Genomic DNA, 27,852 nt, shown 5'->3' on the forward strand with positions numbered 1-27,852 from the left:
CAAATAATGTTTTTTTTTTGTATTTTGGTTTTCCATTTCGTTTTCGTTTTGCCTTCATTTCCCAGCCCAGTTGCCGGCGTAATTTTTTCTTTTGCGTAGTCCGTAAATACTGCATTGTAACAGCAACCCCATTTTCCAGAAGGTATATGCAACCCGAAGAATTTAAAGAAGGTGTATGTCACCAGAACAATTTCGGGTCTATTAAACAATAACAAAAAAACCCGGTTGCATACATGTTGTTAGCCGGGAAAGTCCCAAGCAAAATAGGTCCAGAGGTGTCGTGTGGTGTTCGTTCGGGCCTCGGAAGAGTCGGAAAAGCGTTGTGCTCCCGGGGGGAGGGTGCTGTCAGTTTTAAAAGCTCCTAAAGTTAGGCAATTTCGTACGTGCGTACGTGCGGTTACGCGCGGAAAGCTTACACGCTACCGCTTGGGAAAGCTTCAAACTTGTATAAAACTTGTGCCGCCTTTTTGGTGTGCGAAAATGGCGGAACTTGGGAAACTAGTGCATACCGTCCGCAACCGCACGAAAGCAACTGTTAAAAACACGTGAGTTTTACTTGTTTTTCATTTAAAAAAAATTCATTGTTTTGTAGACATTACCTACCTATGGTAAGCTGCTCCAATTTCGTCCATCGGTCGCATCTACTGTTTCGTCTCGTTAACTCTGCAGAAACGCCAGAATAGAACCAGCATTCTCCTCCGGAAAGGTAATTTGGCATAAAATAAAGAAATTCACTTACAAAAGGTACAATAAACGAACGGAAGCAAACAATAAACAACTGAAACGCCTTGGTTTTTGAAGCGTCTTTCACAGCAGCATTGGCATCAACTAACCCGGGCCATTGCGGTGCCAGGCATTCAATGGCACATCCGATAATGGCACGATTACTACATCATTCTTCATAGGATGTTCAGCTACTTCGCGTCCCTTAGAGTTCTCTCTCTATATATACGTATGTTCGTGGCGTGGAATACACGTCGCTGCACGTTACACACGCGCACACACGCAACCGACCGAAAGGTAACCAACGGTGGAGGATTGATAAAAAAAAAAACGCCGGGGCAGGTTTATCAGCGGGCGATAAGCGACAGACGAAACGTCGATAGCCGCTGTTGAGTCATGTTAGGCTGTCGCCCACCCCACCCAGCCACTAGCCCCAGCGGTAAGGCATTAGTGTAAGGGCAGCCTCAGCCGAGCCGACAAGTCGTAGCCCCACAACGCGGTGCACCGATCGAGGACACCGATTTCAATTCGTGTTTCATTTTTTTATTTTGCTTCATTTCTGAAGCAGCTGGTGGTGGTGGGAGAAGGAGGCTTGCATCTCGCCATTGTTGTCGTCGATCAACCCCGATCAACCCCGGCATCTATCAAACCCCCCGAAGCAACGGTTGTAACCCATGCTGCGCCAGCTGTTCAATCTTGCCCGGTTGGTGCTGGCGGCTGGCCGGAAGTACGGCCAACCGCTCATACTGCTCGTCTCGTTTGGTGTGTTCGTGTGGCTGATCGTCGATACGGTGCACCGGCCGGAATTTGTGCGTCCCTCCGGCGTGTCCCTGCAGCAGGACGGTGTGGATCAACGGAAGCCACCGGAGCGGTGGAGCGAAACAAGCGTTTACCAGTTTCTGGCCCTGCTCGGACTCGATCCGGACACACCGACCGCTGACGGTGGTACCGGTGTGGCTGAGCAGTGCCAGCTTCCGGTTAATGGTGTTCCGCAGCAGCACCTCCTGCTGACTGCTTTCGCCGGTGGTTCGCTGCTCGAGAATCTGTGGCACTACTTCTCGCTGATTGCGCTCACACACACACTGCAGACGGTACCGGGAGCCGATCGGCGCACGGTACAACCATTGCTCACGCTTTCGGCATCCGAGCAGCTGGGCGAACTGTTCGCAAGGTAAGCTGCAGCAGCTGCCGGTTTCCCGGAACTGCCAACTGCCAACTCATCACACCCCCATCTACGTTTGTTAGCATCCCATACGAGACTATCGACGGCAGTATGGACAGCAGCAGCCGGTTGCAGTGTTACGAGCTCGCCGCAGCGTACATCCTCGACGATGCGAATCCGGTGCAGGTACCGTCCGATAATCCGTGGCCCCTCTACATCCTCAACAACAACGCCAAGCGAACGGTGGAGATCGCCGGGATGCGGTGGGGGGAGCAGTGGGCTTACTTCGAGTAAGTACTGGCCAGCCAGTCCCTGTTTTGGTTTCTGTGCGCGTGCGGTGTGGTAATCTCCCAACCGTCGATCTTGCAGCGTTGGCGAGCAGCAGCGTCAGATCGCGCTGGGAGTGCTGGCGGAGCTGCGACAGCGGGCAACGCTGTCAGCGGAGGAAGAGCAAGTGGCCGCAGCCGATCGACGACCGGACGATCTACAGTTTGTCGGCATCAACATCGGCGCGGACGATGGGCTACCGTTCGAGTACTACGACCGAGCGATCAGCTTCCAGCGCAAGATGCACGATGGGGGCCGGCTTGCGGTGGTCGCCATCTGTGAGCAGCCCGATGGCAAGGTGTGCCGCCTGCTCGATGCACCCGGCGAGCAGAGTTTCGTCGTTAGCCGGAGCGCGAATCCGGTCACGGACTGGGCGCTAATGGCACTGTTTAATCACTCCATCGTGTCGAGCGAGCAGGATATCTTTCCGGCACTGGTGCGCGACGGCGGCCGGACGGTCGTCAGCGGTCAGTCCGTGGGCGATGTGGCCATCGTGCTATCCAACCTGAAGGAACACTGGTACGCGCTGTTTTGATCGGTGTAGTGCCTTCAGTAGCTTTAATTAGTAATAGTAGTAGCGGAATTGGAAATCCACAGCTGCTCAGAAGCAGCTGTGTAGCGTACATACCTACCGTTGGTGGTAGTACTTAGTTCCGGGAGTACCATTAATGAGGCCACCACCACGATAGCATTTAATGAGGCAATGGCAAGAGCCAAGAAGAGGTGATTGGTTGACATTCTTTCTTTCCTCTAAAAATGCGCGAACGCACACTAGCGTAAAAGAAGAGGACGAGATGAGATGAAGTAATGGTAGTAGGAGTTTAGTATTATATTTCGCGCAGCAAAATAAATGTTGCATCGGATCTACCAGATCCTCAGGATTCCGACCACACAATCACACACATACACACGCACACACACACAATCACACACGCGCACACTCACGCAACCTCAGTCGAGCGCCATAGAGGACCCATCAAGTAAGGAGCCGTTTTATCGTCAAGCGAGGAAAAACCGAAACGCAAGGGTGGGAGCTGGGAGTGTGTGAGACAGAGAGAGAGAGAGAGAGAGAGATGATAAGAGAATAAGGCAATCGTACGAACGAAGGTGTCAAGGTGATAAGCGTGGTTCCGCCCATTGCCACTCCTTGAACTAGTTTCGTAGTCGCACTACGTCGCGGTTGGTTTCTATCGTAATATTAGGCGACCGTCACACTTAGAGCTTTGCTTCCTGGCATAGCTGTGGTAAATTTCGTTAATTAATTTAAATTAAGATACCACGAGAGAAAGAGGGTAGGGGGTGGGAAAGAAGAAGAGGGAAAGAAATAACACGCCGATCGATCGCATCGGAATAAATGGCGGCCAAATATTAGGAAGGATACCCGCACTTGGTAGCCTGGCTGCATTTGCACTGATGGGTGTGGGGGGTTGGGGGGAGGGGTTAAGATGCTATAAGATAATAAAACGCCAAAACGGTGCTGCCGGTGATGGGATGTCGCTTTCATAATTCATCTGTGCATCATAATTTTCCATAATCGGCTATCTACGGTCAAACAGTGTGTGGTCTCGTCGGTGCGGTTTGTATTAGGTTTGGATTTGGCGCACCCACTCCTTTACCTCGCCTCTGTTGCTACTACGTTGAATTTACAATTTAACATGTGCTACTAATTGGAACTGCTTCTAAAACTCACACCGCGAAGAGGAAATGCGTGATGAATGAAGCAACGGTTGCTGCTGGTGCGTGCCATTGTTTGCATAATCTGGGCGCCTGCAGAGATTTAGGAGAATGAAAGGAGGATGAGATGAAAGCACGTCTCGTTTGACAAAAAGTAATGGTAGTGACAGGCGACCCCACATGTCCCCACAAACACACGGAAGCTCGACAGCTCCGTTCGCGAAAGCGAAAAGGAACGATCAAATGTTGGACATGTGAGGAAGGTGAACACGAATCAGACTAGCCGGATCGAATCCCGCTAATGTCGGCGGCGTCGATGTGATGAGGATGAGGAGTACCGACCGGGCGAACGCGAATGTCTAGTACGGGAGCGGGAGCGGGATCGAGTGCGACGCGAACGCGAGCGAGACCGGGATCGGGAACGGGCGCGACGTTCGCGCGAACCGTGCCTACGGCTGCCAGCGTGCGACGATGATCGGTGCTCGGACGGTGATGGGTAGTGATGGTGCCGGGATTGACGGCTGGATGAGACATGCCGGGAGCCATAGGAGCGCTCATCGTGCCCGGACCGGCTCATACCGGACCGATGCGAATGTGACGAATGGGAGCGAGAGCGGGATCGGCGCGAGCGCGAGCGTGAAGATTCGACCGAACGGTTCGATTCGGATACCGACACCGCCTCGGAATCGGACGACTGAGCCGAGCCGGGCTGATGCCGACGATCAGTTTCGGTCGATGGTGCCGCTCCATCTCCACCGGGCGCTCGTACGATTGCATAGCTGTCTCGCCGGTGGTTGAGTTCAGGTGGACCACCACCGACATCAACCGAATGATGGTAATGTTGCTCTTGCTGCTGCTGCTGCTGCTGCTGCTGATGATGCTGCTGATGCTGCGGTTCCTTCGTCGAAGCATCGGATTGCAGCTCCAGCGCGTCGCCGATGGACCACACTAAAGGCTGCCGTTCGTTTGGAAAGCACGAAGCCACCGGTTTCTCCATCTTTGGCATCCCACCACCTGCACCAGCAGTACTTCCCGCAGTGGTGAGTGGTGACGCTACCGGTCCGGTTGCCGCGAACACTGGTAATGGCCTTTGGGCCGGTTTGCCGCTGACCGCTTCCGCATCGGCCATTTCAGACGTCGGGATTGGTTGTTGCTTGATGGGGGATGTTTGCATAATGGCCACATGTGTCACATGCGTCTGGCGCACCGTGTCGAGCAGATCGCTGAAGCGCGAGGTTCGCCTATCCCGCCGTCTACGGTCTACGGTGAAAGGGAGTGGGGGGGGGGAGGAGCGGGAATGGTGCCGTCAAACCGGCATCAAACCGTGACAACAAGACAAAACAGTAAGTTCAACTCTCGGCGCATACGCATAAATACACACACACACACACGCGCACAGCAAACGCTGTGCGCACACACGCGCGCCTTACAGAGCATAAACCCGAAAAGGAGCTCCTGCCGGAACAGGGACACTTACCATACGCGAGGTTCGCATTTAGTTTAACATTAACACGCGGAGGCTCACCGTGGTGGTCTGGTCTAATGGTACCACCGGATCGTCCGGCACTGTCATCGCCCTGTCTGCGATACTGTCCGAGTGACAACCCAGCCTGCTCCTGTTCGCTGCTCCCACTGTCACTGTCGCTAGCCGGTGCGTACCCTTTCTCACCATGCCCAGCACGCTGCGCACAGTCGCCATCGTCACTGCCATCGTCATCGTTATCGTCGGCGCCTTCTTCTCCCTCGTCCTCGTCCTCGTCATGTTTCTTGCGAGTACGGCCATCCGTCTCCTGTTGGTGTTGCGTCTGCTGCCCTTGTGTCTCAATTTCACCATCCTCTTTCAGCAGCTGTTTCTCGATCTTGCGCGCTATCAGCTGGAATTCTCGCTGCTTTCTGCGTATTCGTTTCTGTACCGCATGCACAAATAGAAGGGAGCTCAACTTCTCGTCTCACTGACTGGCTGGAGGTGGATAGCTCTAGGCATTGTTACCTGCAGGTATTGCTCGCTGCTGTCGTCGTCGTCGTCGTCGTCATCTGCGGCGGCGTTGGTGTTATTGTCTCCTGATGAACCATTACTACCCCCCGCCTCGTCTCCATCACTTGCTACTGCATTAGGGTAACCTTCTGGCTTTGGCCCCTCCTGCCTTGCTTCATGCTGCTCGTCGGAGCTTTCCTCATCATCGTCGCTATCGCCGTAAACCTCCAAACCGAGCAGCGGCAACGCTGTGTACGAACGAGAGAAGAAGGTTTCCAAATTAGCGAAACCTTTTCTTTTTCTCTATAACAGACGAATAATTGAGCTCTAACACAATGGTTTTTGCTATATGCTCTAAATTGTGTTCCGGATTGAACCAGAAATGAAAAGTTTTGCTCTGTGGATCCGTTTTTTCAATAAATCCAAGGAAACTAAAAAAAGGGTGCAAGAATGCACAAAAGGTTCTCCAATGTATAATCATGGAGAATGTAAAATCATGGTGGTACTATTTTGATTTCGTGCCGTGTACTACCTGGGCGCTGCTGTTGCTGGTGGTGGTATTGCTTCTGCTTTTGCTGTTGCTGTTGCTTGATGCTGCTCGTTGTCTCTTTGGCAATGCGGACTATTTCCTCGTTCGTCACCTCGAGCAAGATGTTCGTCAGTATCGCACGCATCGACTCGTTCTGCAAGAAGCGCAATGAACGGCAAGAGTGAGATGTGATGCGATAAACGGTATTCGAAGAGGGTACGTTAGGTCTACTAACCAGCTGCTGTTGTTGTTGTTGCCGGGTGAAGGTTGCGCTACTATTGACCGCCGAAGACCTGGCCGTGGTCCCTTCTATATCGTCGTCGTGCTTCGACAGCGCTGCCATCAGTATTGCTGGCTCATTTTCCTTCGTCTGCGCGATAACAATGGGATGGTTAATGGTGAGGGACTAGTGAATATGTGAACTAACCAAAAGCGAACGCATTTGGACTGGGAATGGGAGTTTACCTTGGCACCGGCACCCTCGTACACCGATTTCGGCTCATCGTCATCGTCGTTTTCGTATGGTGACGATGGACGAACTTCCTCGCGTCGCCAACGATCTCGCGCCTGATCTACCTTGCGCTGTTTCTCCTTCTCCATCTTTTCCAGTCCTTCGCGGATCCAGGCCGGCAGTAGCTTGCGCTTGGCATCGTTGAGCGTTACCGTCTCTCCGCTACCCACTGTTTGGCCCAGTTTCCTGCTCTCGAGTGGTATTGGTGGCAGTGGTCCCGAACCAGCTGCCGCTGTCATCGATCGCACGCTCCGTCCACTGGTCCCGCCGAGCCGTATCTCGTTGTCCATCAGACCCGGTAGTCGCCGATGATCGGACATTTCAACTGCACCTGCGTACCCAATCTCGCTAGACGCCAGGTGGTTCGATCGACCTCGGTTGACCGGAGTGTCGATCGCTGTGAAGCGGCTTCTGGTGCCCAGTTTGGTACCAGTCGACTCCATAGATCGAACACTGCTGTTCTGCCCCAGTGGCTGCTTTGGCTGCCAGCGACTAGTAGATGCGGCTGAACTTGCCGAGTGGCTAGGGTTTGACGCTGGGGGCTGCTTCAAGAATCTGCCCACCGCTAGTGTGCTGCTAGCAGGCGCTACCTTTTGCTGACTACTACTACTGACTGCCTCGATGTGGAGCTTATCATCCACGGCAGGCAGCAGCGATGTTGCCGGTGCATCCGCTGCGTCCATCGGCCAGCTCGTCCCATTTGCTAGCCACTCCGGCGGGGCTGGGGCACACGGTACTGCTAGGGCACTCCACTTGCTTTCCGCCCAATCGCGCTCACAGGTCACGGGTGGCGGTGGCATCGGTACCATCACCGATGAGCCCTCCTCGTCCCTCTCCACTTCCATCGGCGCTTCACCCTGCTCTTCGAAGATTTTTGCCGTCGTCCCTGTGGCCTTCGACGGCGTTAGCTGCTCGGATGCGGGATGTGTAGCTGCGCTTGGAGGTGGCCGCATTCCTCCAACGACAAACGCTGGCGAAGGCGGTGCTGGTGCCAGTGTTTCACGCATCTGTATCCACTGCTGAGCTAGCGCACCCCAGTCGACTCGCTCGTTCGCTACATTCTTGTAGAGGGACGGGTTGAAGGCGGCCCACTTGAAGCCATCCGCTGGCTGGTTGCCCAGACCGTCGGCGCAGAACGTACCAAAGCGAAAGCCGGGCATGGACGGTGCTGTGGAATCGCCCACCGGCGGATGGTCGGAATCACGTACCGGTGCTCGCAACGAGCCCACACCAAGAATATTCGGATCCATCGCCGCAGCTCTTTTCTTCCCTTCAGCAGTTGCAGCTGCTGCCTAGACCGTGCTGCTGTCAACACGCATACTGTCGGTGCTCCGGTAGACGGCTCCTAGGTTTATTGGTTGTCGGAACTGTCCGGTAGCAACGCTGATAGAAGTGAGGATTGATGCCGGTTGCTGCTTCGCCTTTTTGTAAAGGCCGCCGCTTTCACCTGGTCACTCCGGGGGTATTGCTTGCAGAAGTGGCCGTGGCCGAGCGAAGAGACTTCGCGCAGGGTCACGGCGATACGGTTTGGTTCGGCTCGGTGCGGACGGCGTTGAGAGGATAACTATATCCTGACCCTAGTTGTAACACGCATTTTGTCGGCTAGTAATTCTTTTTTCTTCAATTCACTCACGGCCTCTTTTGTTTTCGTTCCGTTTTGACCGGGTAGGCAGTGTTACCAGTTAGGTTTACAGAGTTTCTTTACTGGCAATTCAACTTCTAGCCAAGGTGTTTCAAATAATCTGGTAAAGTCACGCGTTAAGCGCTCAAAGGTATAATGCGAAGGTAAAAAGCAATATCTACATAAAATCGACGCGGTCCATTACAAAAAACAACCAAAAAGATCGGAAAAAATTGAGTGCTCGAATTTATTGTCGGCTGTCTGCAAAACTTTAACTCAGTCGAGCAGCCTAAGGCTGCTAGAGTGGTTTTTCTATCTCGCTCTTGCGCTAAAAGAGAGAGCGAGAACGTACATGATGTGACAGAGGTGTGCGTGCGAATAGCGTGTGTGCGCTGTACCGCTGTTGTTTTGGTTGGCGGTGTGAGGTTAAAAACCCGTTCCGAGTTCAGAAATTGCAGTAAAAAGTAAATAATTCTTAACGTTTTTTTTAACCGAAACAGAGCAGAAATAAATAATCGTTTATCCAAAAATGCTAGCTTTTAGCCGGTCGTTTTGGTGCTTATTTTTAAGCAACAAATCAACCTTTTCTGTTCTGTGTTGTGATTCCATGTCGTTGTGATTATTTTTACGAAATTCTCTGTTGCTCATGTTGCAGAAAATGGAAAGAAAACGAAAAGTATAGTTTAATACGTGTTTTGTTTCATTCAAAGGGACGGGCCTGAAACAAGGAAAAAGGGTTCTAAATCCTTTTACTACGCTGCGGTATCTAATCAACCGAAGAGCTCAGATAACTACGGCCGCGGTCCGGGTGTTTCATAGGAAACCATCGGAATTCGGTAAGTTTTAAAGTTAGAGATTATCGGATCTGTTGAATTAACGAAAGAGTTATCCTTCCAGTCATCATCACTACAACTCGACGGACAAGCAGTATTTACACAAAATATTTCGCAACGGACGACTGGCGCCTGGGGCCCCAGGAGTAGTAGTGCAATATCACTTCCGCTGCTTCCACGAGCAGAGGAATTATAAGCAATCACCAAGCAACATGGACGTATCAACGGCAGAAGCCAGCAGCTCCAAAACGGTCGCAGCAGCATCAACGGGCCCAGCAGACACCAGCGCCCCAGAAGGACATCAATCAACCCAGTTCGCTATGTTTGACACAGGCAGCACTATGAAGTCGCGGCGCGCTCAGTTGGTCAACAATCCGTTTCTTGCCGACGTAAAGTTCCTCGTCGGCGAGTCTCGAACGCCTATCTACGGCCACAAGGTACTGCTGGCTACCGCGTCGGAATACTTTTACGTGCTGCTGTGCGGCAACTTTGTTGAATCGCAGATGCGTGAGATATCGCTGGAGCAGGTGGATCCGGAGGAGTTTCTCCACCTGCTCCGGTACATCTATTGCGACGAGTTTGAGATTACGTTCGAAAACATACAGACCCTGTTCAATTTAGCATGTCGCTTCATGGTCACAGACCTGCACGTTGCTGTGCGGAGGTTCTTGGAAGGCAGCCTCAACCAGAAAAACGCTCTGCAAATCATGCAGATAAACCGCCTGTTTGCCTTCAGCTCAATCGATGATGCCTGCCTGCGCATTATCAGCAACAATCCGTTGTTCTTCTTCAACAATGAAGACTTTACCATGATCGACAACGAAACGCTGGGGACGATTTTCCGTTGCCGGCGCATCAACTGCACGGATGATCAGCTGGCGGGTGCGCTCGACGTGTGGATGCAGAACAATACAGCCTCGGAGGAGGACGGCCGGTTACTGCATGATCTGGTGAAAACCGGCAAGCGCAGCTACGACTGCTTCAAGCTACACTTGTTCGGTAACAGGCAAGTCTTGCCTGGCGAGGATATCGGGGACTTTTGCTTCACAATCGACTCGAGCACTCGCATCTCGCTGTACGGCATTGGGCTGTTTGTGCAGTCCAGTGCGGCGGTGGTGAACTTTGACGTGAAGGTGTACGAGTACGAAACGGAAATCGGCAACGATCAGTACGAGTACGAGAACAAGCACAGCGGCGTGGTGAATGTGGCGGATCTGTTCTTCGAAGAGCTCCGCTTGGTCCCTCACAGTAAGTACCGGATTGCGGTGGACGTCGCCCCACCGTTCTACAGTCAAGCGTTTCTGTTGCAATATCCGAACACACATCATACCTCCATTAAGCTGCGCATCAGCGGACCAATGAGTGGTGTCCATCCAGTCGGGCTTGCATATCTCTACTGCAAAGAGCTTCCCGATAACGAATGAAATCATTTAAACGAAGTTAAATAAGCGAAGCTGCAGCTCCTATGTATCCCCTGTTTTGTGTTTTAGACGCCATTTTGAGTCACTCGTTTCCGTTTCCTCAATATTACCTTCTATTTTTCTGTTGTTTAGCTTCATAAAAATTGAGCATAATTTAATCATCATACATGTGAGCATAAACCCAAACACTTCATTGTGATTGTAGATAATTTTATGTTAAGAATAAAACGTAACCGATGCCAGTATTAACGCTGGACTTTCCATTGCACAATACGCCGGTGCTCGTGTGGATTTGTGGGTTTGCTTGTGGCGTTTGCTGTGGGAATCCTGCTTTGCAGCCGCTACCGATGGACCGATGGGGCTAAGTAATGAGGAATGTTTGCACTTTGCTAATGCTTCATGCACCCTACCTACTTTACAGTGTTAGATCTAATCCGATCGCTCAATCATACAAGTCGGCCTCATACTTTGTCGCCCGCTGCCTGACCACTGCCCGATGCCGGAACGGTGATTTCCTCGGTCGCATCCATCAACCAGCTGTACGCACCGGGATCGTTCTGCGCGATCAGTAGCGGACCGACCTGCTCCCGGACGCGCCGATGGTAAGCGTTGAGCTGCGCCAGCTCAGCCCCAGAGAGCAGCGCTAGGTCGAGCATCTTGCGCTGGATCGGCACGACCGTGTTGGTGTAGAAGGTGAGGGCACCGCGCCCATTGAAATCGTGCGTCACGTTGGCGCGCACCACCTGCACAATGTCCTCGATACGGATGCCGAACTGACCCGGCTCGTAGTAGCCGGGCTCGTTGGAGGAGAACATGTTCTCTACCACCCCCTGATTGCTGGGCGAGGCCGTGTTCGACACGAACGAGGGCGGATACTCGTGCACACCGAGAAAGGAACCGATACCGTGGCCGGTACCGTGACCATAGTCGAGGCCAGCATCCCACAGTGCCTTCCGGGCGAGCACGTCGAACACGGTACCGGAGGTGCGGGTCGGGAAGACGGCCGAGGCGAGCGAGAGGAAGCCCTTGAGGACGCGCGTGAAACATTCGCGCTGGAACGCGGTCGGTTCGCCGAGCGCGATCGAGCGCGTAACGTCCGTCGTACCGTCCAGGTACTGGCCACCCGAATCGATCAGGTAGATGCCATCGCGCGTGATCGGCACGTCCGTGTCCGGGGTCGGGCTGTAGTGCACGATTGCCCCGTTCGCCCCGAACGCGCTGATGGCGGTGAAGCTGAGATCAACGAACATGTCCTGCTGCCGCCGGAACTCGTGCAGCTGCGCTGCCCCCGACAGTTCGGTCACGTTCGACGAGTCCGACCGGCCGACCGTCACCTCCAGCCAGTGCAGATACCGTACGACGGCGGCCCCGTCCCGTACGTGCGCCCTTCGCATCCCCTCCGCCTCGATCGCGTTCTTTACCGCCTTCAGCTTGGCTACCACACTGTACTCCTGTAGGCGCTGGGTAGCCGGTATTGCCGCGTACAGTGCCTGACTGCAGGCCGTCGACACGAGCAACCGGTGCCCTGCCCGAACATACTCGTCGATACCGGCCAGGATGTCGCGGTAATCGCGCACATCCAACGCCGTCAGACCCTCGGTTCGCAGGTGCTCCCGGATCGTCTCATTAATGCGGTCTGGGCTCGTGAACAGGTGGATGCGCTCGTGAGTGACGAGCGCGTAGGCGAAGAAAACCGGATTGTAGCTGATGTCGGAACCCCGCAGATTCAGTAACCCTATGAGAGTGAGAGCAGAACGTTGGGTCAGCAAAGTAGACGGCTTCGATCTCGTGCCACTGCGTGGCATGCCGCTTACAGGCGATCTCGTCCAGCGCACTGATGACGATACCGTTAGCACCGGCCGTGTGGAGCGCATCGCGAACAGCCGCCACCTTGTCGGCCGCCCGCTGACCCGAGTACTGCAGGGCTAGCGGGAGCAGCGGTTCGGCCGTCTGTGGTGGCCGATTGTTCCACACGCTGTCCACCAGGTTGCGCTCGAGCGTGATGAGACGGTGGCCGGCACCGGCCAGCACCCCGCCCAACCGCTCGTACTCGGTCGAGGCGATCAGGAACGGATCGGTACCGACCTGGGCACCGGCTGACAGCGTCGACAGTAGCCACTCATCCCGGCTCGGCACACCGGCCAACCCTTCCCGCATCAGCTGCCAGTGGGCATCGTCCAGTTCGGCTTCCGCCTGCAGGTGGTACCGGGAATCGGTCCACAGGACGGCTGCCCGCAGCGTGATGATGGCGGTACCGGCCGAACCGGTAAAGTTGGTCACGTACTGTAGCCGCCGATCGTGCTCCGAGATGTACTCGCTCTGCAAGCAAAGAACAAAGGATATTGTAAAGGGCCCCGAGTTGACAGGCGCAGCTCCATATACGTACGTTGTGCGCGTCAACCGACGGCACGATGTACGCCTCGATCGAGTAGTCCTGCATCAGGCTGCGTATCTCGCCCAGTATCGCCTCCAGCGACTTTGGTGTCATGTCCTCCATCAACTCGTCATCCTTGTTCAGAGCCCTACGCACCAATGACGAGAGAAAGAGAGAGAGAGACAGTTAGTTCATCTCAGTTCTTCAAGTTTGTATCATCTTTAGCTTGCGCCTTATCGAGAGAAGAGGGGTTCATTGGAAGGGGGTTGCTGCAAGTGGACAAGCCGAAAGGGATAAGACGGACCCCGATGGGCCGGTGTGGTGTGTGCTCGTGCATTTGCGAGCGATCAAAGCAAAGGGCAATCAAGTGCCCGTGGGCAATTGAGCCAGTCAGGGTGGGGGGGTGGGGGGTGATAGATAAGTGGCCGAGCCAATGTGGCGAACAATACCCGGCTAAAGATCCGTACGCAGCGATAGTGATGGAGAAGAAGGGGGTAGTATTTTACCCCCTCCCCCCAAAAAAAACCACCCCTTGCCAACCCGGTCGATCCCGATAAGCAGCAGCAGCAGCAGCAGAAGATGTTCTTGTCATCTCGTATCTCTCTCTGTCTCTCGCTTGGGATCATGGCACCGCTGATGGATGGATGGATGGATGGAGGAGACTTTGACTTGAGGGTACCTGGAGGAGGACTGGTTTCTTGGGACTGGAAATGACTTGGAGCAAGTGACACCACTTGGTGCTCCACGGATTCAGCAACTGGCACGTGACCATCCCTCCCTCCCTCCCTCCCTCCTCAAGGAGTTGGCAAGGAGTACTCACCTGCCAAGGGCGACACCTCCACCGACCACGAGGACGAGCAGGGCCGATATACCGACCAGGTATCGCTTGGCGTGCTTCATTCTCTCTTCGTGTCTTTTTCTCCCGAAACCTCCAGTAGTTTGATTGCAAGAGAGTTTGATTGCGGAAGGTCCGAACACTGACGCACACACACACGCACACACACGCACACAGAAGGGTCCTAGGCAACAAATCTAAGAGCCTGGGGGAGGGTCCGGACACCCTCGTCGTCGTCGTCGTCAAAACACCGCGAACGGGTCCGCGGACTAACCACGACTGGCCGAGGAGGGTCATCAAGCGACCCGTGTGTGTCCATCCATCCATCCGTCCGTCCGTCCGACCGTCCGTTCATCGCCGGTCAGCTAGTAATTGTGAGTGACGGCTGGCGTCGCTGTGGTGGTGGTAGCGGCGACAGCGGCGACGACGTTGGGGGTAGTGTGTGCGCACGTGTGTGTGTGTTGTGTGTGGTCCAGTGCCGAGGTGGAGTCCGGAGCTGGCTGGTGTCCAAGGACACGGAACGTATCCGTGCGTGTGTGTGTGTGTGTGTGTGTGTGTGTGTGTGTGTGCGCGCGGGTGTTCCGAACGGAAACAGGAAAACGGCGGCCAATGGCTCGCTCTCTTTCTTTACATGCTGGTGCGACTTAGTACCAATCAAGAAAAGGGGATGAGCGCGAGGCGAGTGTGTGTGTGTGTGCGTGCTAGAAGCACTTGATTGAGGGATGCCGTGCCGTGCCGTGCCCTGGTGGTGCTGCTGATGGACCAACTGCTTGGTTGGTTGGCACCGATTTCTGGCCGATTTGCCGGACCGTGTCCTGGTTTGTCGATTTCACTTTCACCCTAAACCACCCGGGGGGTGGGGGTGGGTGAGCGTGTTCGATTCGATTGCGCCACTCCAGCCACACGCCAATGTTGCGGTCGCGGTACCTTGAGCTACTTTCGGGTCCGCGCCCCCTTTTGGACCGTTGTACGGTGTGTCGGTCCACGCTGTGTTGGCGTCGATCGATCGCCACCCCCTCCTCCCTTCACTTCACCCCTGTAACACTGCAGGAATGCTATTTACACCATCACCGGGAGTGTGGTCATCCGCGTTGTAGTAGCACCCGTAGTAGTAGTAGCCGGGCGAGATTCATTACATTTCCGATCCAATTGATCAACGTCATCATCCCCCCTTCCTCCCCCTATTCCATCTTCTTCTTGAAAGCCGGTTTTTTTTTGTCGGGGAAGGGATAGCGATTGTAACAAATCTCCTGTGGGCACTCCAAATAGACCGAAGCGGAATCATAAGCAAACCAGGAAACAGCAGGCTCGCCTTGTCGTAGCCGCGCGCCCGTGTGTGTGTATCTACAGTAGTGGTAGTTGTTGTTGTTCCTTTCATTTTGGCTTTGTTTGTTCAAGTTTGAGTTGAGTTTTGGGGCTCGATAGGATGATTGAGCAATTAGAAAGACACACATCGAGAGAGAGAAAGAGAAAGAGAGAGAGAGAGAGAGAGAGAGAGAGAGAGAGAGAGAAAGAGAGGAAGGGGAATTTAAGGATCAGAGAATTACATTTCAAGGGCTGGGGCTACTACTGGCTGGGGGCATTCGCTTCGCTAAGGATGCAGCGCAGGAAAAACGGCGGTTTCGGCACAAGTGGCGGCGTGCGGCGTGCGGCGTGCCTTTTGTTTGTCCGCCGTGGACGGACATGTTCTGCTGGACGAGCGCCGACCGAGCAGACCGAGCAGAGGGGGCACTAGCTACGGAAAAAGACTATACTACAAACGGCCGACAGCGCCCGACGCGCTCCGTTCGGTTCGGTAGCTCGGAGCTGTTGACGGAATCCGAAGCCCCATTCGGGATCCCCTCGGCCGTGCCGTGTCGTGCGTGCCTGTGTGTGTGCGCGATGGTTTTAAAAACCAACTACCGGCGGCTGGAGCGTCTCACAGCTTCGCGTGAAGCCGTTCAGCGAGGCACGCAAGCAGCAGCAGCAGCAGCAGAAGTCGCTGGTCGTGTTGGTGTTTCTGCACGACACGACATACACACAGCTTCCACGCAGCACACGCAGCGACACGAACCGTTCATCAGTTGCAGTTGCGATCCAGCGCTTCAACCGACCGGTGGCAGTACCTTGCTGCGGTGCTGTTTTGGTGTACCCTGTTTTGTTTTCCGTGGATTGGATTTGCCGCGCGCCGCGCAACGAACGAACATCGAATCTGTTCTGTTTTTCTGATGGATTCAGAGTACTGTGTAATATCTGTGTGTCCGCGCGTGTGTGTGTGTGTGCTGTAGTGTGAGGTGAAGTGAGGTGAAGTGGTACCGGCCCGGCTAGGCCATTGCAATCAGCCCCATCATCATCAGTCAATAGAAGGCACTGACTCCGGACGGAGCACGGAGCAGCAGCAGCAGGAGGCACGTTGCATCAATCAACGTAAAGTGTCCTTTCCAAGTGCGGTTTGTGTGTGTGTGTGTGTGCTGCACACGTTGCAGGTGGTGTAAGGTAACAACATAACCTCACAAAAACTCCCCCCCCCCCATCCCTCTCAGCGTGCGCGCGCAGCTCCTTATCTTATCGCGCTTAGAGGCATTCGGTTGGTTCCCAAAATCGAGGTTCCCTCACATCACATCCCGACGAGCGAGCGAGCGGTGGTTAGTAGCTAACCCCTTGCTCCCTTGTTTTCTGCTCCCCCAAATACACCCCTTCAAATACACCCCCCGGAGAAGACTAAACAAGACAAGGGTCTCGGACACTCGGACCGTTTGGCGTCCGTTTTCCTCGTGGCGTCAACGTGGCGTCAGTGGGTCACAAGCAACAGCATCGGTGGGCTCTCGCACCCCTTTTCCACGCAGGTAAAAAAAGGGGAGCAACTAGGAAGAGCAGCAGCAGCGTGTCCTCTTCCGAACCCGGAAGTTATTAATAATGCCTCCCGGCCCCTGGGGGGGTCGCGCACTCCGTTCTGCGCTGGTTGTTGCGCGCGAGATGTTTCATCCCCCTCCCCCTTGGTACACCCTCCCCACTCTCCCTCCCGGCGAGTGGGTTGGCGATGTGATAGTACGCCGACGCCACCGACGTTCCCGAGACGTTGCTCGGCAGAAGAATGAATACCCAATTAATGCTTCCCTCTGTTGCAAGGGGATGGGGGAAGGAGGTACCCCAAGTAGCGCCCTTAATGGGGTAACTAGCGACCAGGCGGCGGCGTCGACTGTTCCGAAGGATGCACAGCAGGATCGTCCCTGCTGTACATTGGTCCCAGTGGGTGGGTAACGGGCGGCTCATGTTTGCGCCGGAGAGGGGGGAGGGGTTGGGGGAGGGGGAGCGAATGTGATCAGTCAACCACATCCGAGGTGTGGTGGTGGCGAAACCTTCAAGAACATGCGTGTGTGTGTGTGCTGCTCGCCATTAGTGAACGAGCCGCACGCACCAGCAACATGTGCAGCAGGAAGAGGGGAGAAGAGGAGGAGGAGGGGGAGGGGCAGCAGGGCAGTGTTATTATCATGATTATTACTGTTATTGTTATTGTTATTCGCATGCCATTATGCTAAGCCGCTCCCTTTATGCTGCCACCTTTCGGAGGAGGGGGTGGAGGGGTTGAGGGAAGGGTGTACCGCTGGGGGTGGGGCGTCGTAACAAGATTTTAACGGTTTGATGCCGTTACGGTACGCAGGCTTCCGGCCTGCCTAGAAGGGCTAACCGACTCCTTCAGCTTCCGACAACCACAACCGAAGCAAACCGAACCGCCGCCGCCGCCGCGTACCCTTTTCCGGCACCTCCCCCTCACCAGTTAACCAAAATGTGGTTTAGTGGTTGTGCATTGTGTTCAAATCTCCGCTCGGCGCGTTCCGTGCCCTCCGCGGAAAACGTATTCGTTACTCTCTCTCTCTCTCTCTCTCTTTCTCTCTCTCTCTCTCTCTCTCTCTAACTTGACTTCGAAATTGAAAATGTGTCTCTCCACCAACCCCCGCTTAAAGGAGGGTGCGAAAGAGATGCGTGCTAGCGTGGATTTTCGGCATCGCTCAATCTCGATTGCAGATCCGATCCGATCCGATGATCGATCTACCGTAAAACCGTAATCTCCGCAACCTCCAGCTCCAGCCGCTGGAGAGGGGGTTCCAGGGGTTGGGCAGCCCGAGGACGAGGCCATCACGAAAGAGATGTTCCAGAGAAGACATCACCGACAGCAGTAACATAAGAAGAAAAAAACCCCAAAACAAGGGAGTGGGATGCGCTGAGGCAGAGGGGGAGGGGGGTAGCAGGAAGATGTCGCCAATCGCCAAGACACGCCGACACACACACACACACACACACAACCAGTTGACCAATGGAGCCAGTGAAGGTTACGTTCCGTTCGGTGCTTCTCTCGCTTGATTGTTATTATTTATTTCAACGCTTTCACTATACACCCCAACCTCCGGTTCCCTTCTCTCCCTCTCTCATCATCCCTCATCGCCCGGGGTGGCATTCCATTCTTTTATCCATCCATCCATCCATCCAACCGTGGCATCTCTATGGCAGCGTGCGTGCTGCGTGGCTGGATGGAGTAAAGAAGGGGGGAGAAGAGGGTAGTGGAAGAGGGAGGGGGGATCAATGGTTGGGAAAATTGCCCAATATTATATTGCCAAGATAGCATGCTCCGTGGAGGCAGATCGAGCGCGAGATGACAACACACACACACACACACACGCGCGCAGGCACACACGAATATACATGACTCGCTGTCACCCGATGGTTACGAACGTTGGTGATGGATTACGGATTCTCCCTCCTGCCCCCTCTCCTTTCACCTCGCACCTCACACCATATTCCAAGGAACAACCACTCGATCGATTGGCCGCTCGTCGTCATCATCGTCAAATGGGGGCGCCTGGTGGCTGGTGGTTTTACTCCATTTTCTCCTCCCGGATGACCACAACCCCACACCCCACGGGTCGGGGCCGACAGTCACTCATTTGACCTCCGGTGCGAAACGAACGTGAAGCGTGTGTTCTGTTTGCTTCAATTGACTTGCTAGCGGCCGCTGGGGGATGATGTGTGTAGGGGAGGGGGAGGCATGCCATGATCGATTATGCCGTCTCTCTCTCTCTTTCTCTGCCTCTGAGTTGCCGCGATGGTGTGAACCTTTTGAACCCTCCCCCCTGAGCCTGATCATTCCATCCAATGTGTTTCATACTCCCCAATTACAACCCTTATTTCATGCGAGCGAACGCGCACTGTATAATTTTTGGTTTTCTCTCTCTCTCTCTTTCTTTTCTTCCCCCCCCGGAATTTTCGAGCAGCCGACGAGTGGGCGACGGCACCTCACTCGCTCACTATGTCGCCTGGCGTACCCTGCTGGCGCTGTAAGGTGAAGCAGGTACGCGTTCCCGGGGTGGCACTGCCGAGCAGGAGCACCCTTCCAGCGCTACGGTGGCGCTACGACAGTTCGACATTCACCTAGGAACCCGAGGCCACAGGACACAACAGAACACCAGCCAGTCGTCGGTCGGTCGGGCCACAACGAATGCAAATCGAAACCTCGCGAGTGTGCGGGGACAGGCCGGAAGCAGCACCCTCACCCTACCCTCCAACACACATTAGTCCCGCACGGGCACGGTTGGGAGGAGAAGGAGAAATTACAGAACAGTGAGCATGACACTACAGCTGCTACACGGTACCGTGGTCGTCGTGTAAAGGGCCCCCGTCAGAATCCGCCCCGTCACCAGACCAGACCCCCCATCCCCATCAGCTGGCCCATTTTGACGAGTAGCGAACGCACACACACAGTAAGCATCAAAGGTGAAGGGTGCGAAAAACAACGACAAAAACAACAAACACGAAAAAACAACCACAACAACGGGAGGTACATCGCGCGGAGGATCGCGTGCGCTTTTGCGTGACCTCGACTCACACCCTCTCCCCTACCACCACACCACAGGACATTCTGATCGTGTCGAACGATAGCTTTTGCCGCGTGATTAATAAGGAGCGCTTCTTCGCGACAGCAGCACACAACAGCAAACGAAGGGGAGAAAGAGACAAAGAAAGAGAGAGTACGAGTAGCACGAGTGGCAAAAGACACGCGGCCGTAGGATGGGTGTCAATTCGTCGTCACGCCAGGATGCGAACCTGCTATCGGATGAGGATGGTAAGTACTTGGCACCGCAAAGAGCGGGCAATGAGCGTGGCGGAATGCTTGCGCGAAATCGGTCGGTCGGTGGTCGCGAAGGGGTGGGGTGGGGGTGGGGGTCCAGATTTATTGCGGGGCAACTTCTTGGCGGGGGAGGGGGATTTTTTTTTCTTTTTTCTTCTTGCCTTCTTTTTCTCTTGCACACACACACCACCTCACTATCGCCCTGCGCTCGCTCGCGATGTTGAAGATGATGATGATGATGATGATGATGACGGTGCTGCTCGCCCGTATCCAGCAATGAGGGCATCTCGTAATCATAATTAATGATCGCGAAGGGGGGGTTCAAACCGAACCCAAGCTTCCGGAACACTTCTACTTCCCGAGCAAGTTTCGAGTGGGGTGGTTCGGCGCAGGGAGGGGGGGGGGGCTGGTGGTGACAAAATATGCTGCTGCTTCAGGAAGTGGCAAAGAACGCGACGCGCTCCCCGGAGTGGGGGGTCGAGAGGAGATCGAGAAGCAATTATTTGCCAGCACATCTTCTTTCGAATGTTCGACCGTGGGAGGTGTACAGTGGAATGGAGACGCCGGGTGGTGGCAGTGAGGTGGGGTCGGGGTGGGGGTTGTGTCAATCATCACCTGCGCCCCCCACCCTGACCCACAGACCCACCCCCTCGATTCGGTGCCGTTGTTAATGGCAAGTAATTTCGTTTGGAATGATGTTGGCTTCTTAGAGTGCTTCTCAAGAGTGCACACACACGCCGCGCGTGTGTGTGTGTGTGTGCGTGTGTGTGTGTTCGTTGGTATGCGATGCCGATTGTAAGGCCGCCTGCTGTTCAGCGGCCTCAAGGGGCTAATCAGGGTTGGGGATCATAAGAGGATGGTGGGGGGGGGGGGGAAGGTATGATGCCGGCTTCCCGGAGTCTAATGAGGCCGGCCGTGCCTGGTAGTTCTTGTTATCCCAAGGGAAACGCCACCCGATACTCAATTACCAACCGAGCAGAATCAAGCATGGTCGTCTGTGTCTGTGCATGTGTGTGTGTGTGTGGCCTTGAGGGGATGTAATGGAAAGGGGGATGGGGGGAGTGCATGCTTCCCTTGATTCATTCTAGAGCCAGCGACCGTGCAGCTCAGATGACCCGGCGCTCAGCAATCGTTGGCCTCTCGTTCGATTTCGATTTGCTTCCAACTCGAATGCTCGGTATTTGTGTGTGTGTGTGTGAGTGTGTTAGTAGGCTTTGTGTTATCTGGTGTGCTTACGAACCGACCATCAGGTCAACGGGGAAGAGGTCGAGCGAAGAGGAACGGCAGTTTGTCTTTCTCTATTGGACGCTGCACGCCATAGACAGTTACGTCGCTCTCTCTTTCTCTCTCTCTCTCTCTCTTTCTCTCTCGCGCGCGCGCTTTTCTTGCAACCGGCCTTGGTTGCGAATCTGGAGCGAAGCACGATAATGGTGCGGCAACTTTTTTAATTTCCTCCGCACCCCACCCCCTACCCCACCCCTCCGTCCGGACCCTTGTGATGTCTTGTGTTGCGGCCTTTCTCGCTAGCCTGCCACCAATAATACAGCAAAAATTACACAACCACTGGCGCGCACACACACACACACACACACACACACAAGCACACTGGTAGACAGATAGGCAGTGGCGAAAGCGATGGCGGGCATGGCACACCATAAACTCATTAAAATCTCCGAACACTCCGAAGGCTTCCTCTTCCTTCCGAGCCGATCGTTCCGAGGGCTCTTGTGTGTGTGTGTGTGTGTGTGTGCCAGGGAAGGAAAGAGCGAAAGAGAGCGGGCGAGTGAGAGAGGCAGTGGAAAGGGGTGAGACGCGACATATGGCGTGGTGTGGCGATATTAAAAACAAAAATGATGCGACCAAACGACGGACGGACGGACGGGCGGGTGGGCGATGGGACGCATAGAGGCAGGAATTTATGCCGAAGGTCAAGGGTGGGTCGAGGCAGGGCAGGGCAGGGAAGTAGGTCCCGAATTTGTCAACCTTTGTCTCGGGTTCGATCCCGGGACCCGAGATGCTGCTGCTGCTGCTGCTGTTGCTGCTGCTTGTGCTGCTTCCTCGATTCCAATTACTGGCAAGAGGGTCGAATTGGGGATGGGAGGGGGTGGCTGGAGGAGGGAGAGGGCGGGCGTAAGGTTGGCTTTCATCATCTTCTGTCATTAGTATTGCTGTCAACCGCATATACGAACTCGGCCGGCTCGGCGGCGTCGTGCTCCAATTTCGATTCGACCTCCCCTCCCCCTCGGGTTGGGGGATGTGGGCCAGGAACATCGTACCCTGCGCCTCCATCATCCCCTACTTATTCATCTGTCGCTCTCGCTCTCTCTCTTTTGGCTTTCTTTGTTATTCGACGCTGATTAGTTTCGTCTTTCTGTCGTGGTGGTCGTCGTCGTCGTCGTCGCTTCGATTTAGCGGTAAGCGACCACCACCACCACCACCACCACCCCGCAAACCCCCTAAGGTGGTGTAAGCCAGCCTGCCCAGCAACCAAGGGCACCATCGCGAGACGGCATGCCTTCGGACGTGCCTGGCATGATACGCCGCCCTGTAGAATGGGGCCTCGAGAGATGCCAGGAGAGATCGAAAATTGCTCACTTACTTGCTTCGGTTGCGCTGCTGCTGGTTGGGGTTTTGGGGTTTGGTTTTCACAGGCACAACACCACATCCTGCCGGCCAGCTTGCCGACCAGTCGCCAGTGACGTGATTTGTGCCGGTCTTCGCATTCCGTTCGGAAGAAATCTACAGTACAACCGAAATTTCAATTTCTCAATCATCTTCGGGTGTGTGTGTGTGTGTATGTGCACGTAGTAGTACTAGTAGTAGGTATCTCTACGCTTTTGCGACACTTTGCGGCGAAGACCGAAGTGAAAACCTGGACCATGCACAGGGGATCGTGTTTGTGTTTTAACAAATTCTTTTGCAGCACGGTTGTGCTTGTGTGTGTGTGTACGTGTGACAAGCAAACAAATGCACGCCACACACACACACACCTTCAGGATACTGCTAATGCAGGTTAATTAATGTAGTAACGTGACGTGTACAGCAGCATCCCTTTTTGGGGGCCGAAGTCCGTCAGTCAAGCTAGTCAACCAACCCCCGTCCCACCCTCCCCTTTGGGCGGCGATGTAAACGAAAGGGATTAGGGAGTGGGGATAGTCCTGGTGGTCCGGGCCCATATATGCTCGCCATGGACTGGAAGTAGATAAACAAGAGGCAATCATGCTTGTGTGTGCGTGTGTGTGTGTGTGTTTGTGCGAGCGTGTTGTGGCGCTCACGTACGGTACGCCAGAGTACTTTAAGGTGCGAAGCTCCTCCACCTCTTGTGCAAATGATCCACCTGCGTTCTTCCCCGGAGGGGGCCGTAAAGCGTGCGTGCGCCTGTGTATGTGTGTGTGTGTCGTCTAACTCCTACGGCGTCATGCTGTGGCAACCCTTAGCTAATCCGAGGACACCAGTCAGCCCTCCATCACCAGTGTCGTTTAGTTCAACTCGCTGGCACACCTTTAACCTCCTCCCTCCCTCCCTTCCAAGGCGCATACCGTTAGGGGTTGTGTGTATGTGTGTGTGTGTGTGTGTGTGTGAGGTCATCGGACATTATTGCAACGGCATCACGTCGAGCCTATCCGGAGACCGATCGGAGAACCGCACAACACCAGAGGAAACCATGGGACAGAAATTAATGAGTCTCGTGTGGCGTAGGCCTGTGTGTGTGTGTGTGTGCATTTTGCCTGCCATTTTAATCCCATTCGGTGCTACAAAAGGCTCCATAAACTTTGGAATTGCAGGGGACGGGGGGCTGTGTCACGGCAGAAAGAGCCCCCCCCCCCCCTTCGGGGCAACTATCGATTTATTCTACAGCAACAGTTACCGTCCTGATGGGTGGTTGATGAAACTAATTTTAACTATTTGTGGATGTGTTTCGTCGGTCGCTTCTCCCGCTTTCTGACAGACCGACTGACAGCTGACAGCGAGACGGCGTCGGCGACGACGACGCCGACGACGATGGTCTGCTTTCCGTGACGCCATTAGCCACAGTGGGTAGTCCGTGGTAGTGTAAGAAGAAGGCCTCGAGGCTTCCCACTCTGCAACTATCCCTCTAGTCTGCTAGCCGGTTGTCTCTAATTATTGCCTGCGGGATAAAACACACGATAAGAACCCGGCAACAACAACAACACCAACAGTAGCTACAATGTTTGCTGACTTTTACTGACGTTTCTGTTTCTTTGTCCCACGTTTTCTCTCGTTCTCCCATTTCCAGTGAACTTCGACCACTTCCAAATACTGCGCAACATCGGCAAGGGCAGCTTCGGCAAGGTAAGTCCTCGCTCACGCTCAAACTGCTTCACTTCACACCGCAACGACAGCAGCTGTGTTGGTGGTTTGTTGTTTGGCACCAAAAAAAAATCCGAACCGAACTCACCAGTCAGTCAACCAGTTCGCAGTCCATCACCGTCACCGTCACCGCCCGTTTGGCGCTTCGGTTTCGGTTGTCTGCCTCGTGTCGTGACCAAGCCAAGGATGTTGATTTGTTGTACGCTTACTCCCGTCCGACACACACACACACACAGGCACACATAAACACAGAGTCGTCATCATCGCAAGTGTCATTATAATCAGCAGCTGTGCGGTCAAGTAGGACAGCAAACCAGACGGCACCCTCTACTCCTCTCTCTATCTACAGGGTTACTGATATGAAGTGTTACCTTTTCAAAACACCATAACCTTCTTTGTGTGTTATCATTTGTTAGTGATTTCAACGACAAAATTGTTTGAGGATAATCAAAATTTCAAAATCCGTTCACTTTATCCTGATGTGGCCACCTTTGCCTTAACTATAGCCTTCTAAAGGTCGAAACACGAGTTGCATGCTGCACGAAAGGTGATCTTGCGATATTTTCGGTTCACCTCCAAAGCGTTTTGCAATGCTACCAGTATTATTGTAGCAATTTATGGTGTGATACACCAATATTTTATTCACTTTAAGGTGATTGAGCTCACGAACAATAGCTGGTTATGATTTGCCAGACAAATATAACGCAATCACACTATGACGTTTTAATTTCATGACGGTAAAAAAAATCATTTAAACTGAGACTAAAATGCTATTTGTGGCTTGTCAACAATATATTGAACATTCAATAGAACAATTGCGGCGTTGTAGTTATGAGCGGTTCAAGAGATACAAACAGTGTAAAGTTGGTAACACTTCATATCAGTAACCCTGTATCTTTTTCTATCTCTCTCTCTTTCTCGGACTTTGATCAGCCTTTTGTTTGTGCAATGACTCCGGTCCGGATGACTCCGCCAGGTCCATCTTGCATGTAATGAAACGAGGCTGAGTCATCCCAGTGATGGTTTCATCATTGTCGTGATGCCACAAAACCGAACACAACGTGGCACAATGGCACACACGCGCACACATGTATAATACGCCATAACTAACCATATACAGGCGGTACAATGTCATTGTTTTACGATTGTATGGGCTCGCGTTTCACACCCGCGGTTTCACACACACACACCACTACTCTCGGGGTAACGCTAATTGGAGGCACCGGGGGAACCGGAACCGGCGATGACAGCGATCCGAAAACCGTCGATGGTCGCTTGCCTCTGGACCCTCGCACGTCCCTCGCCCCGTCACCTTAGGGGTGCGTTTTTTTTTTGATAACCCGGCGCCCGGCGAACGTATGATGTGACAATTTGACACCCCCTCGCACACAAACACACACATAGTGGGTGTGTGCCGAATGATTTATGTCCCTCCACCTCCGGCGAAGGGTGTTTTGAACGGACAAACGATTCGCGGTCACGCTCCCGCACCTCATAACTGCTCCAGAATCGTTCTTTGACCATAATGAACTACCCCGGAAGCTTCCTCTCCTCCCCCTCCCCCTCCCACGGAGCTGCTAATCAGTAGACAGACAGACAGACGGACGGCAACGACTCCGCTTCCGCTGCTGCTACGGCAAAGTTTTTTTTTCCGGTGTCGATCACTCCACTCCGCAGTCCAGCGGAATTAGGCTGCAGCCCCCCCTCCTCCTCACGCTCCTCACGCTCCTCGTCATCACCATTGTTGTGTGCGGTGGAGGTTCGTTCGTTCGACCACATAAATCACTCCACACCAGCGCAACTCCTGCGCTCCTGCACAGGAGGTGGTGGTGGTGGAAGGAAGGAAGGAGCAGAAGGTGAAAGTTTCGCTTTCGCCGGAGGTGGGGGTGTGATAATTTAATGCCGGATTCGCGTGTCCAAAATTGGGCTCCGGCTATTGTCTGATTACCCGCTGGTCTCTCTCTCTCTCTCTCTCTCCCTCTCTCTCTTCCTCTCTCTCTCTCTCTCTCTCTCTCTCACACACACACACACACATCCTTTGATGCTCGGCAAAACACTTTTAATGACTGTTTAGAACTCACCAAGCACAACTTCATTATGCAAAGAACGACCGGGCTGGCTGATGCTGGTTGCTGGGAGCGTTACAGCCGGAACCGATTACCCGGAGGTCCAGCGAAGGAACCAGCCAAAAACTGGTTTGATGGTTTGAGGGCTGGACTAACCGCCAATACGGAGTCTGTTTCGGAGTAGCACACGATCCAGCCAGCCAGTCGGCGTGAGCTGGTGGCTTAACGCGGTGTAAAAGTTTTACCTCCCCCTAACTACCGCCCTTCCTTCCTTCCTTCTCCCCCCCCCCCCCCTCTACCCCGTCGTTCATCGGATCGGAGCCAGCTTCGTCTGCTGGCTGCTAATACCACAACACACACACACTAACACACGGACGGACAGACGGAGATGGCGAGTAGGCCTGCTTCAAGCGCAGACCCGGAAGATCCGAGTAGCATAAGTAGCATCAGCAGCAGCATGCCGTGGGATTGTAGCGTAGCCAGCGGCGACCAGCGGGAAGGGGAGAGTGTGTGTCGTAAGTTGGCTTTTGGTGGTTTTCCTTCCAGAGGAGGGAGGAAGGTGGGAGGAATTTATGTTATTTTTTTGTTTTCGCTTCATCAGAAACAGGAGCATTGGGGAGGGGGATGAAAGTTTTCCTCCAATGAACCTGCACACACACACACACATAGAGACACACGCGCGCGTACTTACAGTAATGGACCGCGAGGGACCAGCGAGTTTGACATTTGGTATCCAAACTTCATCTTTCCCCCCCTCCCGTGACCTTTGTCCCTTTGCCAGGTTGTTCATCCCCCCACCTGTCACGGATAATCGCAAATCATCTATCGTATTCGAGGGGTGTCGCTTGAAGTCCTTCTCTCTCTCTCTCGCTCTCTCTCTCTCTCTCTCTCTCTATCTCTCTGTGTGTCTCTGTCTCCAGTAGTGAGGAATACGTAGGGGTGTCGTTTAACTTCAATGCATCACTGATGATGAGTCAGTGTCGTCGTCAGAGGGATGATACTTTCAACCCCCCCCCCCCCCCCCCCCCCGTATCCCGGATAGCCCGGATAGGACCACAGGATGTTCTGCTCTGCGGTCGTGGCTTGGGGTAATCAACCCCCATTTGCTGCTTCTGCACCTCACCCTCACATTCAGGGATCAACTGGTGCCCGGGGGGGGTGTCACGACATCATCACCAACCAACACTCCGTTCAGCCTCGGGGTTGCTGCGCGAGTGATCCGAGGGAGTGATTTGTCAAGATACGAAGGTACGAGGACGGCCTGACAGCCGTCTTCCACGTACACACTACCCAAACACACACACACACACTCCGCCCTCATACGCAACACCCTCCTCGATGGGTGGCTTAACGATTTGTCAATGAA

General features: G+C 54.0%; 5 protein-coding genes across 8 annotated transcripts in view; 3 read left to right on the forward strand and 2 right to left on the reverse strand.

Annotated features, from left to right (window-relative positions):
• Positions 1–1,208: 1,208 nt before the first annotated feature.
• Positions 1,209–2,897, forward strand: LOC125952590 (uncharacterized). Its single transcript, XM_049682149.1, has 3 exons — positions 1,209–1,894; positions 1,969–2,175; positions 2,255–2,897. Exons 1-3 carry the CDS (start codon positions 1,398–1,400, stop codon positions 2,745–2,747), a joined length of 1,197 nt encoding a protein of 398 aa, XP_049538106.1. The 5' UTR covers positions 1,209–1,397; the 3' UTR covers positions 2,748–2,897.
• Positions 2,898–3,020: 123 nt separating this feature from the next.
• On the reverse strand, positions 3,021–8,619 carry LOC125952262 (arginine/serine-rich protein PNISR-like). 2 transcript variants are annotated; one of them, XM_049681640.1, is made up of 6 exons: positions 6,856–8,619; positions 6,626–6,760; positions 6,394–6,544; positions 5,877–6,109; positions 5,412–5,793; positions 3,021–5,146 (listed from the first exon to the last, which is right to left on the reverse strand). In XM_049681640.1, the coding sequence occupies exons 1-6, from the start codon at positions 8,149–8,151 to the stop codon at positions 4,185–4,187; spliced, it is 3,159 nt and encodes a 1,052-aa protein (XP_049537597.1). In that variant the 5' UTR covers positions 8,152–8,619; the 3' UTR covers positions 3,021–4,184. The 2 variants fall into 2 exon arrangements, with proteins under 2 accessions (XP_049537597.1, XP_049537588.1); XM_049681631.1 differs by having other exon boundaries at positions 5,364–5,793; positions 6,856–8,618.
• Positions 8,620–8,927: 308 nt separating this feature from the next.
• Positions 8,928–11,025, forward strand: LOC125952574 (BTB/POZ domain-containing protein 6-B-like). Its single transcript, XM_049682124.1, has 3 exons — positions 8,928–8,986; positions 9,233–9,358; positions 9,420–11,025. Exon 3 carries the CDS (start codon positions 9,568–9,570, stop codon positions 10,777–10,779), a length of 1,212 nt encoding a protein of 403 aa, XP_049538081.1. The 5' UTR covers positions 8,928–8,986; positions 9,233–9,358; positions 9,420–9,567; the 3' UTR covers positions 10,780–11,025.
• A 212-nt stretch (positions 11,026–11,237) lies between these two features.
• LOC125952335 (xaa-Pro aminopeptidase ApepP-like) lies at positions 11,238–14,241 on the reverse strand. Its single transcript, XM_049681780.1, has 4 exons — positions 13,971–14,241; positions 13,163–13,298; positions 12,591–13,095; positions 11,238–12,511 (listed from the first exon to the last, which is right to left on the reverse strand). The coding sequence occupies exons 1-4, from the start codon at positions 14,048–14,050 to the stop codon at positions 11,238–11,240; spliced, it is 1,995 nt and encodes a 664-aa protein (XP_049537737.1). The 5' UTR covers positions 14,051–14,241.
• A 1,481-nt stretch (positions 14,242–15,722) lies between these two features.
• Positions 15,723–27,852, forward strand: part of LOC125952447 (serine/threonine-protein kinase 32B) — a 33,689-nt gene continuing 21,559 nt past the window's right edge. For 2 of the 3 annotated variants that reach the window (XM_049681912.1, XM_049681924.1), the window contains exons 1-3: positions 15,723–16,460; positions 19,235–20,082; positions 24,347–24,402. In XM_049681912.1, the coding sequence (XP_049537869.1) occupies positions 20,028–20,082; positions 24,347–24,402 (111 nt within the window). In that variant the 5' untranslated portion in view covers positions 15,723–16,460; positions 19,235–20,027. The remainder of the gene's footprint in view (positions 16,461–19,234; positions 20,083–24,346; positions 24,403–27,852) is intronic. The other variant, XM_049681918.1, reaches the window with a different exon arrangement.

The sequence above is a fragment of the Anopheles darlingi genome, chromosome X, assembly GCF_943734745.1.
Source record: "Anopheles darlingi chromosome X, idAnoDarlMG_H_01, whole genome shotgun sequence".
In the NCBI taxonomy this organism is placed as follows: domain Eukaryota; kingdom Metazoa; phylum Arthropoda; class Insecta; order Diptera; family Culicidae; genus Anopheles; species Anopheles darlingi.

Excerpts from the sequence above, each read along its gene's own strand:
- LOC125952262 (XM_049681631.1), bottom strand. The coding sequence starts at position 8,151 with ATGGATCCGAATATTCTTGGTGTGGGCTCGTTGCGAGCACCGGTACGT. Across the intron at positions 6,110-6,393 it reads CCAGCAACAGCAGCGCCCAG|CGTTGCCGCTGCTCGGTTTG; the intron begins GTAGTACACGGC and ends GTTCGTACACAG. Across the intron at positions 5,794-5,876 it reads GCAGCGAGCAATACCTGCAG|AAACGAATACGCAGAAAGCA; the intron begins GTAACAATGCCT and ends CATGCGGTACAG.
- LOC125952335 (XM_049681780.1), bottom strand. The coding sequence starts at position 14,050 with ATGAAGCACGCCAAGCGATACCTGGTCGGTATATCGGCCCTGCTCGTC. Across the intron at positions 13,299-13,970 it reads GGAGGTGTCGCCCTTGGCAG|GGCTCTGAACAAGGATGACG; the intron begins GTGAGTACTCCT and ends ATTGGTGCGTAG. Across the intron at positions 13,096-13,162 it reads CGTCGGTTGACGCGCACAAC|AGCGAGTACATCTCGGAGCA; the intron begins GTACGTATATGG and ends CTTTGCTTGCAG.
- LOC125952590 (XM_049682149.1), top strand. The coding sequence starts at position 1,398 with ATGCTGCGCCAGCTGTTCAATCTTGCCCGGTTGGTGCTGGCGGCTGGC. Across the intron at positions 1,895-1,968 it reads CTGGGCGAACTGTTCGCAAG|CATCCCATACGAGACTATCG; the intron begins GTAAGCTGCAGC and ends TACGTTTGTTAG. Across the intron at positions 2,176-2,254 it reads GAGCAGTGGGCTTACTTCGA|CGTTGGCGAGCAGCAGCGTC; the intron begins GTAAGTACTGGC and ends TCGATCTTGCAG.
- LOC125952574 (XM_049682124.1), top strand. The coding sequence starts at position 9,568 with ATGGACGTATCAACGGCAGAAGCCAGCAGCTCCAAAACGGTCGCAGCA.